This window comes from Rhinopithecus roxellana, chromosome 11 (genome assembly GCF_007565055.1).
Source record: "Rhinopithecus roxellana isolate Shanxi Qingling chromosome 11, ASM756505v1, whole genome shotgun sequence".
In the NCBI taxonomy this organism is placed as follows: Eukaryota; Metazoa; Chordata; class Mammalia; order Primates; family Cercopithecidae; genus Rhinopithecus; species Rhinopithecus roxellana.
This window is the reverse complement of record NC_044559.1, coordinates 118,786,555-118,801,099: the sequence shown is the minus strand read 5'-3', so window position 1 is coordinate 118,801,099 and position 14,545 is coordinate 118,786,555. Positions and strand designations below refer to the sequence as shown.

At 39.7% G+C, this 14,545-nt stretch overlaps 1 protein-coding gene across 1 annotated transcript in view; it reads right to left on the bottom strand.

Moving 5' to 3' along the window:
• Positions 1 to 14,545, bottom strand: part of MALRD1 (MAM and LDL receptor class A domain containing 1) — a 706,902-nt gene that overhangs the window by 528,609 nt on the left and 163,748 nt on the right. Inside the window, exon 18 of the mRNA XM_030940611.1 lies at positions 14,101 to 14,513. Within this exon, the coding sequence (XP_030796471.1) occupies positions 14,101 to 14,513 (413 nt within the window). The remainder of the gene's footprint in view (positions 1 to 14,100; positions 14,514 to 14,545) is intronic.

Sequence of the window (14,545 nt, the reverse complement as noted above, 5' to 3'; positions counted from 1 at the left end):
AGAGAATGATGAACTGGAAAGTAGTCCTCGCTTTCTATCTACTAATTAGGAGTACAATCATTCAGTCAAATAGTCATTCAACAAACATTTAGCATACAGCTTCTGGATACCAGGTACTGGGGTAGGCACTAAAGAAAACAAGGACATAGTCCCTGCATTCAGTGAGCTCACAGGCAAGTAAACAAGTAAGTATAAAGATTGCATGATTGGCCGGGAGCGGTGGCTCATGCCTGTAATCTCAGCACTTTGCGAGGCCAAGGTGAGCAGATCACGCGAGGTCAAGAGATTGAGACCATTCTGGCCAACATGGTGAAACCCCGTCTCTACTAAAACTACAAAAATTAGCTGTGCATGGTGGCATGCACCTGTAGTTACTCAGGAAACTGAGGCAAGAGAATCACTTGAACCTGGGAGGTTAAGGTTGCAGTGAGCCGAGATCGTGCTACTGCACTCCAGCCTGGTGACAGAGTGAGACTCTGTCTCAAAGAAAAAAAAAAAAAAAGACTGCATGATAAACATATATCTACAAAGGGCACAAAGGAATGAGTAGCTAATTCCCTGAAGACATACGGAGCAGTTGGTGTAAGCTTCAGGAAAAGGTAACAGAAACTGAAGTAAAAAACTAACCTGAATCTGAAAAAAATGAGTATTTTCCAAGCATGTTTCAAGGGAGAAGTTGCAGGATGCAGAAGTCTTCCCAAGTACAAAAAGAGAATCAACTCTGGACTACTGGCAACTTAAGGCACACAGGAATCAGTAAATGTAGGGATGAGAGGCACACAGAAATATGGGCAAAAACAGGAATTTTGACTTTATTCCATAAATTATGGAAAGCCACCAATGGGTTTTAAGTAATAAAATACTAAGACTAGGTTTCCATTTTAGAAAGATCAATTTGATTTCAGTAAGGAGGTCCAAAAATGAGAGCAGCAAGGCCAGATAGAAGGTACTATTGCAACTAGCTATGGTTGGAGATGCAGACTAAAACTAAGGTGAAATCATTTAGAAGAAAGTGCGTGGATATAAGAGCCATTGGTTTGGCCTCTGCACATCTTTACTGTTACACTGATAATTTGGGGATGAAAATAAATATTATTTGTATTTAAACTATTATTGTTACGTGAAGATTAAACAAATAACATATTATGACAACATCTGATATTCAAGAAATATTCATTAAGTCTTGAAAACAGGAAAGATGAAAGGAAGGAAGAAAGGAAGGAAACGGAGAGGGGAGGAAGGGAGGAGAAAGGAGAGAATATGGGAAGGAGAGAGGGGGAAAATAATAAGAAAGAAGTAGAAAGCCAGGTATCGTTGCTCACGCCTGTAATCCCAGCACTTTGGGCGGCTGAGTCAGGCAGATCACAAGGTCAGGAGTTCAAGACCAGCCTGGCCAATATGGTGAAACCCCGTCTCCACTAAAAATACAAGAATTAGCTGAATGTGGTGGCATGTGCCTGTAGTCCCAGCTACTCAGGAGGCTGACGCAGGAGAATCACTTGACCCCGGGAGGCAGAGGTGGTAGTGAGTCAATATCGTGCCACTACACTCCAGCCTGAGTGACAAAGCAGGGCTCTGTCTCAAAAAAAAAAAAAGAAAAGAAAAAAGAAAGAAAGAAGCAGAAAAAGATATAGTATTTCTTACTTAGCAGAAGCTACTCTCATTTTTTAATACTCTGCCTTTCTAATGTATCACTGACAAGGAAAGAGGCCTTGAATAATTGACTGAAGTCAGAATAGGTAAGGCACTCCACCTGTGAATATAGGAGAGGCCTTAAAAAGTTCATGGAAAACGTATATTATGAAAAAAACTATGCGAAGATTTCAATTTTTGCAGCAAAATAAACTTACATGACTTTATTATAGCATGTCTGAACAGGATCTAGTTTGAGACACTAAGAAGGAGTAGACATTAGTTTGAAAAGAGCCCCTATCAGAACAATGTAAATTCTGCTAAAATTGAAGCAAGAACAAACATTACATTATGATAAAGCTTGGGTGAAAGAATGGTGAAATCATTGATGTTTTACAAGAAGCTTGGGGGGACAATGCACCAAAGAAATTAGTAGTTCACAAGTGGACAGCTTTTTTAAAGAAGAAACGAGATGATGTGGAAGATGAAGTGCACAGCGACAGACCATCCACATTAATTTGCAAGGAAAAAAATAAATCTTGTTTGTGCCCTAATTGAAGAGGACTGATAATCAAGAGCACAAACAATAGCCAACACCATAGACATCTCCATTGGTTCAGCTTACACAGTTCTGACCGAAAAATTAAAGTTGAACACACTTTCCACTGCATGGGTGCCAGAAGTGCTGTGCCCAGATCAGCTGCAGACAAGAGCAGAGCTCTCAATGGAAATTTTAAAGAACTAGGGTCAGGATCCTGAAGCATTTCTTTGAAGAACTGTACCAGAAGATAAAACCTGGCTTTCCCAGTATGATCCTGAGGACTAAACACAATCAAAGTAATGGCTACCAAGAGTTGGAAGTGATCCAGTCAAAGCAAAGGGGGATCACTCAAGAGCAAAGGTCATGGCAACAGCTTTTTGGGGACATTCCAGGCATTTTGTTTGTTGATTTTGTGGAAGGTCAAAGAACAATAATATCTGCTTATCATGAGAGTGTTTTGAATAAGTTAGCCAAAGTTTTGGTGGAAAATACCTGGGGAAGTTTTAGCAGAGAGCCTTCTAACACCACAATGTTTCTGCTTATTCCTCTCATCAAGCAAAGGCAATTTTGTGAGAGTCTCAATGGGAAATCGTCAGGCATCCACCTTACAGCTCTGATTTGGCCCTTTCTGACTTGCTTTTGTTTCCCAATCTCAACAAATGTGTAAAGGACACCCATTTTTCTTAAGCTAATAATGTATAAAAGACTGCATTGACATTGTTAAGTTCCCAGGACCATCAGTTCTTTAGGGATGAAAAAACGAAGATCACATTTTCAATGTTTATCTTTTAACTTCATTTTTCCACAAACTTTTTGAAGTTCCTCCATACAAATGAGCACTTACAAAATAAGCAGAGAGTCTCATTCAATGAACAGGAAGTTCTGAGCCATCTAAAAATTATTTTAAGCAAGTTCAATGTGTAGCAACAGACTGTATTGGCAAATACCAGTTAGGTCGACTTCTGCAATGACCATGATGGAGAAACAAGAACTAGACTTTCTCTCCCTCCTGAAACAACCAAAAAAATGGCCAAAATATATGCCACAAAAGTTTGCAAGACGCTGTAAAGTCAGTCTCAAACAAAGTGAGCCCGACAACTGCTCTAATTTATGCCTGGAAAAGTTTTCCAGCCCACTACTCCAGGAGAAGAGCCCAGGAGGAGCCCACTGTTCTCCCTGAGCTGAGGGGACAGAGCTGAGAGTCCACAGAAACCACGTTGACATGAGCTCTCAGGACAAAGTTTCAGAGAAGAAGGGGCTGCGCAGAAAGAGAACTCTGGAGCTCTGCAAAGGGTCCTCCTAAAGTACATAGCTAAGTACTTCTTGGGACAGGCCTAGAGAAAGGTACCTGAGGTTGGGGAAAGAACACCCAGATAGGATGAAAAGTAACAGTACACGTGCTCACCAATGTCCAGTAATAATGCTTATTTTACCAGCCAGACCAGAAACACTTCAAGATTCACAGGGATACCTAGAAGGGTCTTGCCTCACTAGTTGGGTGTAATTAGCTCTAAAATGAGAACTGAACTGGTCTGACCCCACCTAATGAATTTTTAAAGCAAGACCCAAAAGAGTCAAACTCTTTCCAACTAAATTTAAATACATACCAATACAAAGATCAAGAATATTTATATATACTTCCAGCACTCAATAAGATAAAATTCACCATATCTGACATCCAGACACAAATTAGCAGGAAAGCAACAGTAACAATAAAAGACAGAAAAATATGGCTCATAATAAGGAGAAAAATCACTCAGTCAGAACTGATCCAGAGTAAATCCAGATGCCAGAATTATCAGTTTAAGGACATTAAAATGCTTATTAAAACAGTATTCTGTAAGTTCTAAAATAGAGATATGCAAGATACACTAAAGGGGGCCAGGCGCAGTGGTTCACGCCTATAATCTCAGCATTTTGGGAGGCCAAGGCAGGTGAATCACGAAGTCAGGAGTTCAAGACCAGCCTGACCAATACGGTGAAAGCTCATCTCTACTAAAAATACAAAAATGAGCTGGGCATGGTGGCATGCGGCTGTAGTCCCAGCTACTCAGTAGGCTGATAGCATATTAGTCATTAAAGAAGAAAAGATAGACACCTCTCAAAATAAAATACAGAGAGAAAATAAATATTTAAAAATTTTTAAAAATTATTGCTGAACACAGCAATAGTAGTAAATTTCAAGTCACTGAATTTATGTGTAATCTAAGTTCCCAAAGGAGAGGAGAAGGAAGATGTGAAAACATTTGGGACTTTGAGTAAGGCAAAGCTTTCTTTGATATGACCCCACAGCATGATTTACAAAATAATATATTTGTAAGAAGAACTCATCAAATTAAAAAAAAAAAAATCTGCTCTTCAAAAGAATCCATAAAGAGATTTAAAAGACAAGCTGCAGGCTGGGAGAAAATATTTGCAATTCATATATCTGATAAAAGGCTTGCATCAAAAATATATTTTAAAAGCTCCAAATTTAATAATGAAAAACAAACAACCCCATTTAAAACTTGAGTGAAAGACTGGAACAGACATTTCAAAGTAGACATTTGTTTGGTAAATAAGCACATATGCTCAACATAATTAATGCTTAGGGCAATGCAAATTAAAACCACAATGAGACGCCACTATCTATTTTTAAATAGCTAAGATTAGCATGACTGATAATAGTCAGCCAAGCAGTGGCTTGGATGTGGAGAAGCTGAAACTCTCATACACTGCTGATGGGAATTTAAAAAAGTGTAAACTTTGAAAAACAGTTTAAGAGTCCCTTGAAAAGTTAAACATACTTCTGCCATAAGACTCAGCCATTGCACTCCTGGGTATTTACCCAAGAGAAATAAAAGTAGGTGTTCATATAATGATGTCAGCACAAATGTTCATAGCACATGTATTCATAATAGCTCAAACTAGAAACAGTCTAGATATCAATCAATACATTAATGAATCAACTTGCTTTATCCAAATTAATTATGGATACATGCTATGACATGAATGAATCTCAAAATAATTGTTCTAGATGAAACAAGGTAGACTCTAGAGGCAAAACATGCAGAGAAAAAAACAAAATGTCAGACAAAAGAGTACATAGTGTAAAATTTTATTTATATAAAATTTTGACTGTATAAATTACTGTCTAGTGACAGAAAGCACTTCGGTGGTTGGTAAGCGCCAGGAATGAGGGGCCAGAGAAACGCATTATAGAGGCATCAGGAAACTGGAGGTGAAGCATATTTCTATTACCTTGATTGTGTGCTGATAGCTTCAAAACTTTCAATATATTTAGTTTATTATATGTTATACAAAATAAAATTTGTAATACAAATCAAAAGATTGAACTGAAGTTTCATGTGTAATGATTTCCTGAGCCTTTACTGACCATGGTACACATGAAAGCATTGGCGGATTATTTCAACTGACATTAACAAGCAAACTGGTTCCTGTACATTTACATGTACAATTTATGCCTATCCTATTTCTTTCATGTTACATGAGTGATCTTGAAACATGTCTGCATTTTTCTTTACACAAACACAGCATGAGTACCTCCTATCTGCTGGGCCCTATGCTAGGTAATTAAATCTACCATATCACAGTTAATTAAAATGCTGGTTGTTATTGCTGCTGTTTCTCAGTAGAACAGAAACTATATCTATCCATTATTCAATGGATAAAAAATATCCTGTTCCTTAAATCAGCGGCCCACCCTGCCCAACTTCTTTTTTTTTTTTTTTTTTTTTTTTGAGGAGTCATGCTCTGTTGCCCAGGTTGGAGTGCAGTAGCACATCTCGGCTCACTGCAACTTCTGCCTCCCAGGTTCAAGCAATTCTCCTGCCTCAGCCTCCCAAGTAGCTGGGATTACAGGTGCATGCCTGGCTAATTGTTTCGTATTTTTAGTAGAGATAGGGTTTTGCCATGTTGCCCAGGCTGGTCTTGATCTCCCGACCTCAAGTAATCCTCCCACCTTGGTCTTCCAGTCTTGGGATTATAGGTGTGATTCAGGCCCCATTTTTTACTCACTGGAATGACAAATCCACACAGCATGGAGAATCTCTGATTTCATCTTTTTGGGCATGAATCTTATTATTATTATTATTATTTAAGACTAAAAGGAGCCTTAGATAAAATCAATCAGAGCACTCCATTTGTAACCCAACGTGGGTCTCAAACCTCAAGTTTCAGGTTTATGGTTCATGACGAAAGTGTTCCTTGGTTAGTCCCACATCTATCTGGCTATGAAGCTGCTTTCCTGCAAAGTTGATTTTCTCCTGGAAACCAATCCTTGAGTAAATATCATAAGAAGGGTTTATCCACTACATACTAGCTCAATGCAAATTATAATTGACCCAATAAGACCTTAAGAATTAATATGAAGTGGATAAGCCATTATTACATAAAAGTCAAAGGACCTCCTTTCCATTTCATTCCATATGATTACATATACCTTACGCTGTGGCAGAGATGAACGATGCCACACTATAGATGGGGGATTCATTCTCCTGCTTACATGTACCTTACCCTGTGGCTGACTAGAACGATGCCACACTATAGATGGGGGATTCATTCTCAAGCTTTTGGTTTACAATCTGGACAAATCTCCCATTCCAATGTGTTCTTCACTGTACAATCTACATCTATGACTTTTAGAAGATTTCAAAAGGTGACCTGGAGCTAAGTTCTTGGTTACAAAACTGCTAACTAGATTTAGACATTTAGATAGATATAGTGCTTTAAATTTGGGTAACTAAGGAAGTTTAGCACATGCCAAAAAAAAAAAAAAAAAAAGTTTAGCAAGGGACAGGTAAGAACTTTTTTTCCAGTATGTTACGTGTAGATCAATTTGACTATAGGATGAAAGAACAAATCTTCAAGCCCCCTGCATGTTATAGGCTGTATGATATGCTGGAAAGTAAATAAATGTTCATTAATCAGAAACTGTGAGTTCTGGTCCAAATCCCAGTTCTGCTGCCCATAAGCTATTTGGCCAAGGATAAACAACCAGCACTCTAAGATTTTTTCTTTGAATCTACAAAATTGGCTGAAAGGACTTCTAATTTACCAAAATCAGGAAATTTCTGAAATAATCAGATAGATAATATATAAAATTCCTTTACAAAACTGTTAACAGCCACATACATATTTGAGCTTGCTATAGTAAGTCTGACTTTTAGAAAACAACACGTGAAAGCTGAAGTAAAGAATATTCCCGGGGGTGGGCGGCGGAGCAAGATGGCCAAATAGGAACAGCTCCAGTCTCCAACTCCCAGCGTGAGTGACACAGAAGACCGGTGATTTCTGCATTTGCAACTGAGGTACTGCGGTCATCTCACTAGGGAGTGCCGGACAATCGGTGCTGCTCAGCTGTTGCAGCCTGACCAGCGAGAGCTGAAGCAGGGCGAGGCATCGCCTCACCTGGGAAGCGCAAGGGGGAAGGGAATCCCTTTTCCTAGCCAGGGGAACTGAGAGACACAACACCTGGAAAATGGGGTAACTCCCACCCCAATACTGCACTTAAATAAATGGGGACACCAGGAGAATATATCCCACACCTGGCTGGGAGGGTCCCATGCCCATGGAGCCTCCCTCATTGCTAACACAGCAGTCTGCGGCAATCTAACCGCAAGGCAGCAGCGAGGCTGGGGATTGCTGAGGCTTAAGTAGGTAAACAAAGCCGCTGGGAAGCTCGAACTGGGTGGAGCTCACAGCAGCTCAAGGAAACCTGCCTGTCTCTGTAGACTCCACCTCTGGGGACAGGGCACAGCTAAAAAACAACAGGGGAAGCAGCAGAGGCCTGTGCAGATGCGAACGACTCTGTCTGACAGCTTTGAAGAGAGCAGTGGATCTCCCAACACGGAGGCTGAGATCTGAGAACGGACAGACTGCCTGCTCAAGTGGGTCTCTGACCCCTGAGTAGGCTAACTGGGAGACATCCCCCACTAGGGGCAGTCTGACACCCCACACCTCACAGGGTGGAGTACACCCCTGAGAGGAAGTTTCCAAAGTAAGAATCAGAAAGGTATACTCGTTGTTCAGAAATATTCTATCTTCTGCAACCTCTGCTGCTGATACCCAGGCAAACAGGGTCTGGAGTGGACCTCAAGCAATCTCCAACAGACCTATAGCTGAGGGTCCTGACTGTCAGAAGGAAAACTAACAAACAGGAAGGACACCCACACCAAAACCCCATCAGTTCGTCACCATCATCAACGACCAGAGGCAGATAAAACCACAAAGATGGGGAAAAAGCAGGGCAGAAAAGCTGGAAATTCAAAGAATAAGAGCGCATCTCCCCCTGCAAAGGAGCGCAGCTCATCACCAGCAACGGATCAAAGCTGTTCAGAGAATGACTTTGACGAGATGAGAGAAGAAGGCTTCAGTCCAACAAACTTCTCAGAGCTAAAGGAGGAATTACGTACCCAGCGCAAAGAAACTAAAAATCTTGAAAAAAGAGTGGAAGAATTGACAGCTAGACTAATTAATGCAGAGAAGGTCATAAACGAAATGACAGAGATGAAAACCATGACAAGAGAAATACGTGACAAATGCACAAGCTTCAGTAATCGACTCGATCAACTGGAAGAAAGAGTATCAGCGATTAAGGATCAAATGAATGAAACGAAGTGAGAAGAGAAACCAAAAGAAAAAAGAAGAAAAAGAAATGAACAAAGCCTGCAAGAAGTATGGGATTATGTAAAAAGACCAAATCTACGTCTGATTGGGGTGCCTGAAAGTGAGGGGGAAAATGGAACCAAGTTGGAAAACACTCTTCAGGATATCATCCAGGAGAACTTCCCCAACCCCGTAGGGCAGGCCAACATTCAAATTCAGGAAATACAGAGAATGCCACAAAGATACTCCTCCAGAAGAGCAACTCCAAGACACATAATTGCCAGATTCACCAAACTTGAAATGAAGGTAAAAATCTTAAGGGCAGCCAGAGAGAAAGATCGGGTTACCCACAAAGGGAAGCCCATCAGACTAACAGCAGATCTCTCGGCAGAAACTCTACAAGCCAGAAGAGAGTGGGGGCCAATATTCAACATTCTTAAAGAAAAGAATTTTAAACCCAGAATTTCATATCCAGCCAAACTAAGTTTCATAAGTGAAGGAGAAATAAAATCCTTTACAGATAAGCAAATGCTTAGAGATTTTGTCACCACCAGGCCTGCCTTACAAGAGACCCTGAAGGAAGCCCTAAACATGGAAAGGAACAACCGGTACCAGCCATTGCAAAAACATGCCAAAATGTAAAGACCATCGAGGCTAGGAAGAAACTGCATCAACTAACGAGCAAAATAACCAGTTAATATCACAAGGGCAGGATCAAGTTCACACATAACAATATTAACCTTAAATGTAAATGGACTAAATGCTCCAATTAAAAGACACAGACTGGTAAACTGGATAAAGAGTCAAGACCCATCAGTCTGCTGTATTCAGGAGACCCATCTCACATGCAGAGACATACATAGGCTCAAAATAAAGGGATGGAGGAAGATCTACCAAGCAAATGGAGAACAAAAAAAAGCAGGGGTTGCAATCCTAGTCTCTGAGAAAACAGACTTTTATCAAAGATCAAAAGAGACAAAGAAGGCCATTACATAATGGTAAAGGGATCAATTCAACAGGAAGAGCTAACTCTCCTAAATATATATGCACCCAATACAGGAGCACCCAGATTCATAAAGCAAGTCCTTAGAGACTTACAAAGAGACTTAGACTCTCATACAATAATAATGGGAGACTTCAACACTCCACTGTCAACATTAGACAGATCAACGAGACAGAAAGTTAACAAGGATATCCAGGAATTTAACTCATCTCTGCACCAAGCGGACCTAATAGACATCTATAGAACTCTCTACCCCAAATCAACAGAATATACATTCTTCTCAGCACCACATCGCACTTATTCCAAAATTGACCACAAAATTGGAAGTAAAGCACTCCTCAGCAAATGTAAAAGAACAGAAATTATAACAAACTATCTCTCAGACCACAGTGCAATCAAACTAGAACTCAGGACTAAGAAACTCAATCAAAACCGCTCAACTACATGGAAACTGAACAACCTGCTCCTGAATGACTACTGGGTACATAACGAAATGAAAGCAGAAATAAAGATGTTCTTTGAAACCAATGAGAACAAAGATACAACATACCAGAATCTCTGGGACACATTTAAAGCAGTGTGTAGAGGGAAATTGATAGCACTAAATGCCCACAAGAGAAAGCAGGAAAGATCTAAAATGGACACTCTAACATCACAATTAAAAGAACTAGAGAGGCAAGAGCAAACACATTCAAAAGCTAGCAGAAGGCAAGAAATAACTAAGATCAGAGCAGAACTGAAGGAGATAGAGACACAAAAAACCCTCCAAAAAATCAATGAATCCAGGAGTTGGTTTTTTGAAAAGATCAACAAAATTGACAGACCGCTAGCAAGACTAATAAAGAAGAAAACAGAGAGGAATCAAATAGACGCAATAAAAAAATGATAAAGGGGATATCACCACCAACCCCACAGAAATACAAACTACCATCCGAGAATACTATAAACACCTCTACGCAAATCAACTAGCAAATCTAGAAGAAATGGATAATTTCCTGGACACTTACACTCTCTCAAGACTAAACAAGGAAGAAGTTGAATCCCTGAATAGACCAATAGCAGGCTCTGAAATTGAGCCAATAATTAAGAGCCTACCCACCAAAAAAAGTCCAGGACCAGATGGATTCACAGCTGAATTCTACCAGAGGTACAAGGAGGAGCTGGTACCATTCCTTCTGAAACTATTCCAATCAATAGAAAAAGAGGGAATCCTCCCTAACTCATTTTATGAGGCCAACATCATCCTGATACCAAAGCCTGGCAGAGACAAAACAAAAAAAGAGAATTTTAGACCAATATCCCTGATGAACATCGATGCAAAAATCCTCAATAAAATACTGGCAAACCGGATTCAGCAGCACATCAAAAAGCTTATCCACCATGATCAAGTGGGCTTCATCCCTGCGATGCAAGGCTGGTTCAACATTTGCAAATCAATAAACTTAATCCAGCATATAAACAGAACCAAAGACAAGAACCACATGATTATCTCAATAGATGCAGAAAAGGCTTTTGACAAAATTCAACAGCCCTTCATGCTAAAAACGCTCAAGAAATTCAGTATTGATGGAACGTACCTCAAAATAATAAGAGCTATTTATGACAAACCCACAGCTAATATCATACTGAATGGGCAAAAACTGGAAAAATTCCATTTGAAAACTGGCACAAGACAGGGATGCCCTCTCTCACCACTCCTATTCAACATAGTCTTGGAAGTTCTGGCTAGGGCAATCAGGCAAGAGAAAGAAATCAAGGGTATTCAGTTAGGAAAAGAAGAAGTTAAACTGTCCCTGTTTGCAGATGACATGATTGTATATTTAGAAAACCCCATCGTCTCAGCCCAAAATCTCCTTAAGCTGATAAGCAACTTCAGCAAAATCTCAGGATACAAAATTAATGTGCAAAAATCACAAGTATTCTTATACACCAGTAACAGACAAGCAGAGAGCCAAATCAGGAATGAACTTCCATTCACAATTGCTTCAAAGAGAATAAAATACCTAGGAATCCAACTTACAAGGGATGTCAAGGACCTCTTCCAGGAGAACTACAAACCACTGCTCAGTGAAATAAAAGAGGACACAAACAAATGGAAGAACATACATGCTCATCGATAGGAAGAATCAATATCGTGAAAATGGCCATACTGCGCAAGGTTATTTATAGATTCAATGCCATCCCCATCAAGCTACCAATGAGTTTCTTCACAGAATTGGAAAAAACTGCTTTAAAGTTCATATGGAACCAAAAAAGAGCCCGCATTGCCAAGACAATCCTAAGTCAAAAGGACAAAGCTGGAGGCATCACGCTACCTGACTTCAAACTATACTACAAGGCTATAGTCACCAAAACAGCATGGTACTGGTACCAAAACAGAGATATAGACCAATGGAACAGAACAGAGTCCTCAGAAATAATACCACACATCTACAGCCATCTGATCTTTGACAAACCTGAGAGAAACAAGAAATGGGGAAAGGATTCCCTATTTAATAAATGGTGCTGGGAAAATTGGCTAGCCATAAGTAGAAAGCTGAAACTGGATCCTTTCCTTACCCCTTATACAAAGATTAATTCAAGATGGATTAGAGACTTAAATGTTAGACCTAATACCATAAAAACCCTAGAAGAAAATCTAGGTAGTACCATTCAGGACATAGGCATGGGCAAGGACTTCATGTCTAAAACACCAAAAGCAATGGCAGCAAAAGCCAAAATTGACAAATGGGATCTAATTAAACTAAAGAGCTTCTGCACAGCAAAAGAAACTACCATCAGAGTGAACAGGCAACCTACAGAATGGGAGAAAAGTTTTGCAATCTACTCATCTGACAAAGGGCTAATATCCAGAATCTACAAAGAACTCAAACAAATATACAAGGAAAAAACAAACAACCCCATCCAAAAGTGGGCAAAGGATATGAACAGACATTTCTCAAAAGAAGACATTCATACAGCCAACAGACACATGAAAAAATGCTCATCATCACTCGCCATCAGAGAAATGCAAATCAAAACCACAATGAGATACCATCTCACACCAGTTAGCATGGCAATCATTAAAAAATCAGGAAACAACAGTTGTTGGAGAAGATGTGGAGAAATAGGAACACTTTTACACTGTTGGTGGGATTGTAAACTAGTTCAACGATTATGGAAAACAGTATGGCAATTCCTCAAGGATCTAGAACTAGATGTACCATATGACCCAGCCATCCCACTACTGGGTATATACCCAAAGGATTATAAATCATGCTGCTATAAAGACACATGCACACGTATGTTTATTGTGGCACTATTCACAATAGCAAAGACTTGGAATCAACCCAAATGTCCATCTGTGACAGACTGGATTAAGAAAATGTGGCACATATACACCATGGAATACTATGCAGCCATAAAAAAGGATGAGTTTGCGTCCTTTGTAGGGACATGGATGCAGCTGGAAACAATCATTCTTAGCAAACTATCACAAGAAGAGAAAACCAAACACCGCATGTTCTCACTCATAGGTGGGAACTGAACAATGAGATCACTTGGACTCAGGAAGTGGAACATCACACACTAGGGCTTATCATGGGGAGGCGGGAGGCGGGAAGGATTGCATTGGGGAGTTATACATGATATAAATGATGAATTGATGGGTGCTGATGAGTTATGGTATTAGGTCTAACATTTAAGTCTCTAATCCATCTTGAATTAATTGGTGGGTGCAGCACACCAACATGGCACAAGTATACATATGTAACAAACCTGCACGTTATGCACATGTTCCCTAGAACTTAAAGTATAATACAAATAAATAAATAAATAGATAGATAAATAAAAGAATATTCCCCCCGGAGTAAGGAGAACGATATTTAAATTCTAGTTATTCCTCAGAGAAGCTGATTATTGAATAAAGCCTGGATTTCTGTTACTTACCTATAAAAAGACAAAAATAAAATGAAATAAGGAAAATCACAGATTTCAGAGTCTGTGCTTTTTGCAAAATATCAGAGATTATGCAAAACTCTTCCCTCCACTCCCAGGTTGTTCATTTCAGTAGAACAATTACTTGAAATTGGAAGGACCTGCAGCTGTTTCCAATGGCCACATGTTCACCTTCAGAAATTCTAATCTTACATTATTGGAGGTAGTCAAGGAGGAAACAATGTAAAGAGCTTTGATACACCCTCAATTAAATGATAAATGTGTGTCAACATAATTTTGATCAAATTCCACTTACTTTTAATTCAAGAATACAGTGATCTTTCATATTCCTTAGACATTCGGATGCATTTCAAATGTGCATTACAAAACCTATTATCCATACCTGAAAGGGCTGCCTGCTGGAAATGTTGAGGTGTTTCCTAATCCATCTGTTGCCTTGATTCCCAAATATCTGCCACAGCAGCTGTCCCCTTGAGTCTCTCCAGATTTGTTGGTAGATTGCCAACCTATAAATGTGCTTTCCAAACATGTGGTAATAGAAGCGGAAGGTGCAGCCTTTTGTATCAGTGGCATTAAGGATTGGGCTGAGTAAGGCAGCACTGTCTTGAAAAGCCTGTGGCTCTGAAGATTCTATGTAGAGATAGTGTCCTTTAGCTGTGCCCAGAGTGTTATCTTTCATTGGCCCCGTGTTAAGTGTTGGAGTTGGACCCTGGTTCCTGGTCCAATCAAAGTCATCTTTTGTATCTTGTTCCCAGTTACAGATTCCATTTTCAAAGTTACACTGCAGCTCAGGTGCTGAAATCCACATTAAAAAAAGCAAAAGATAA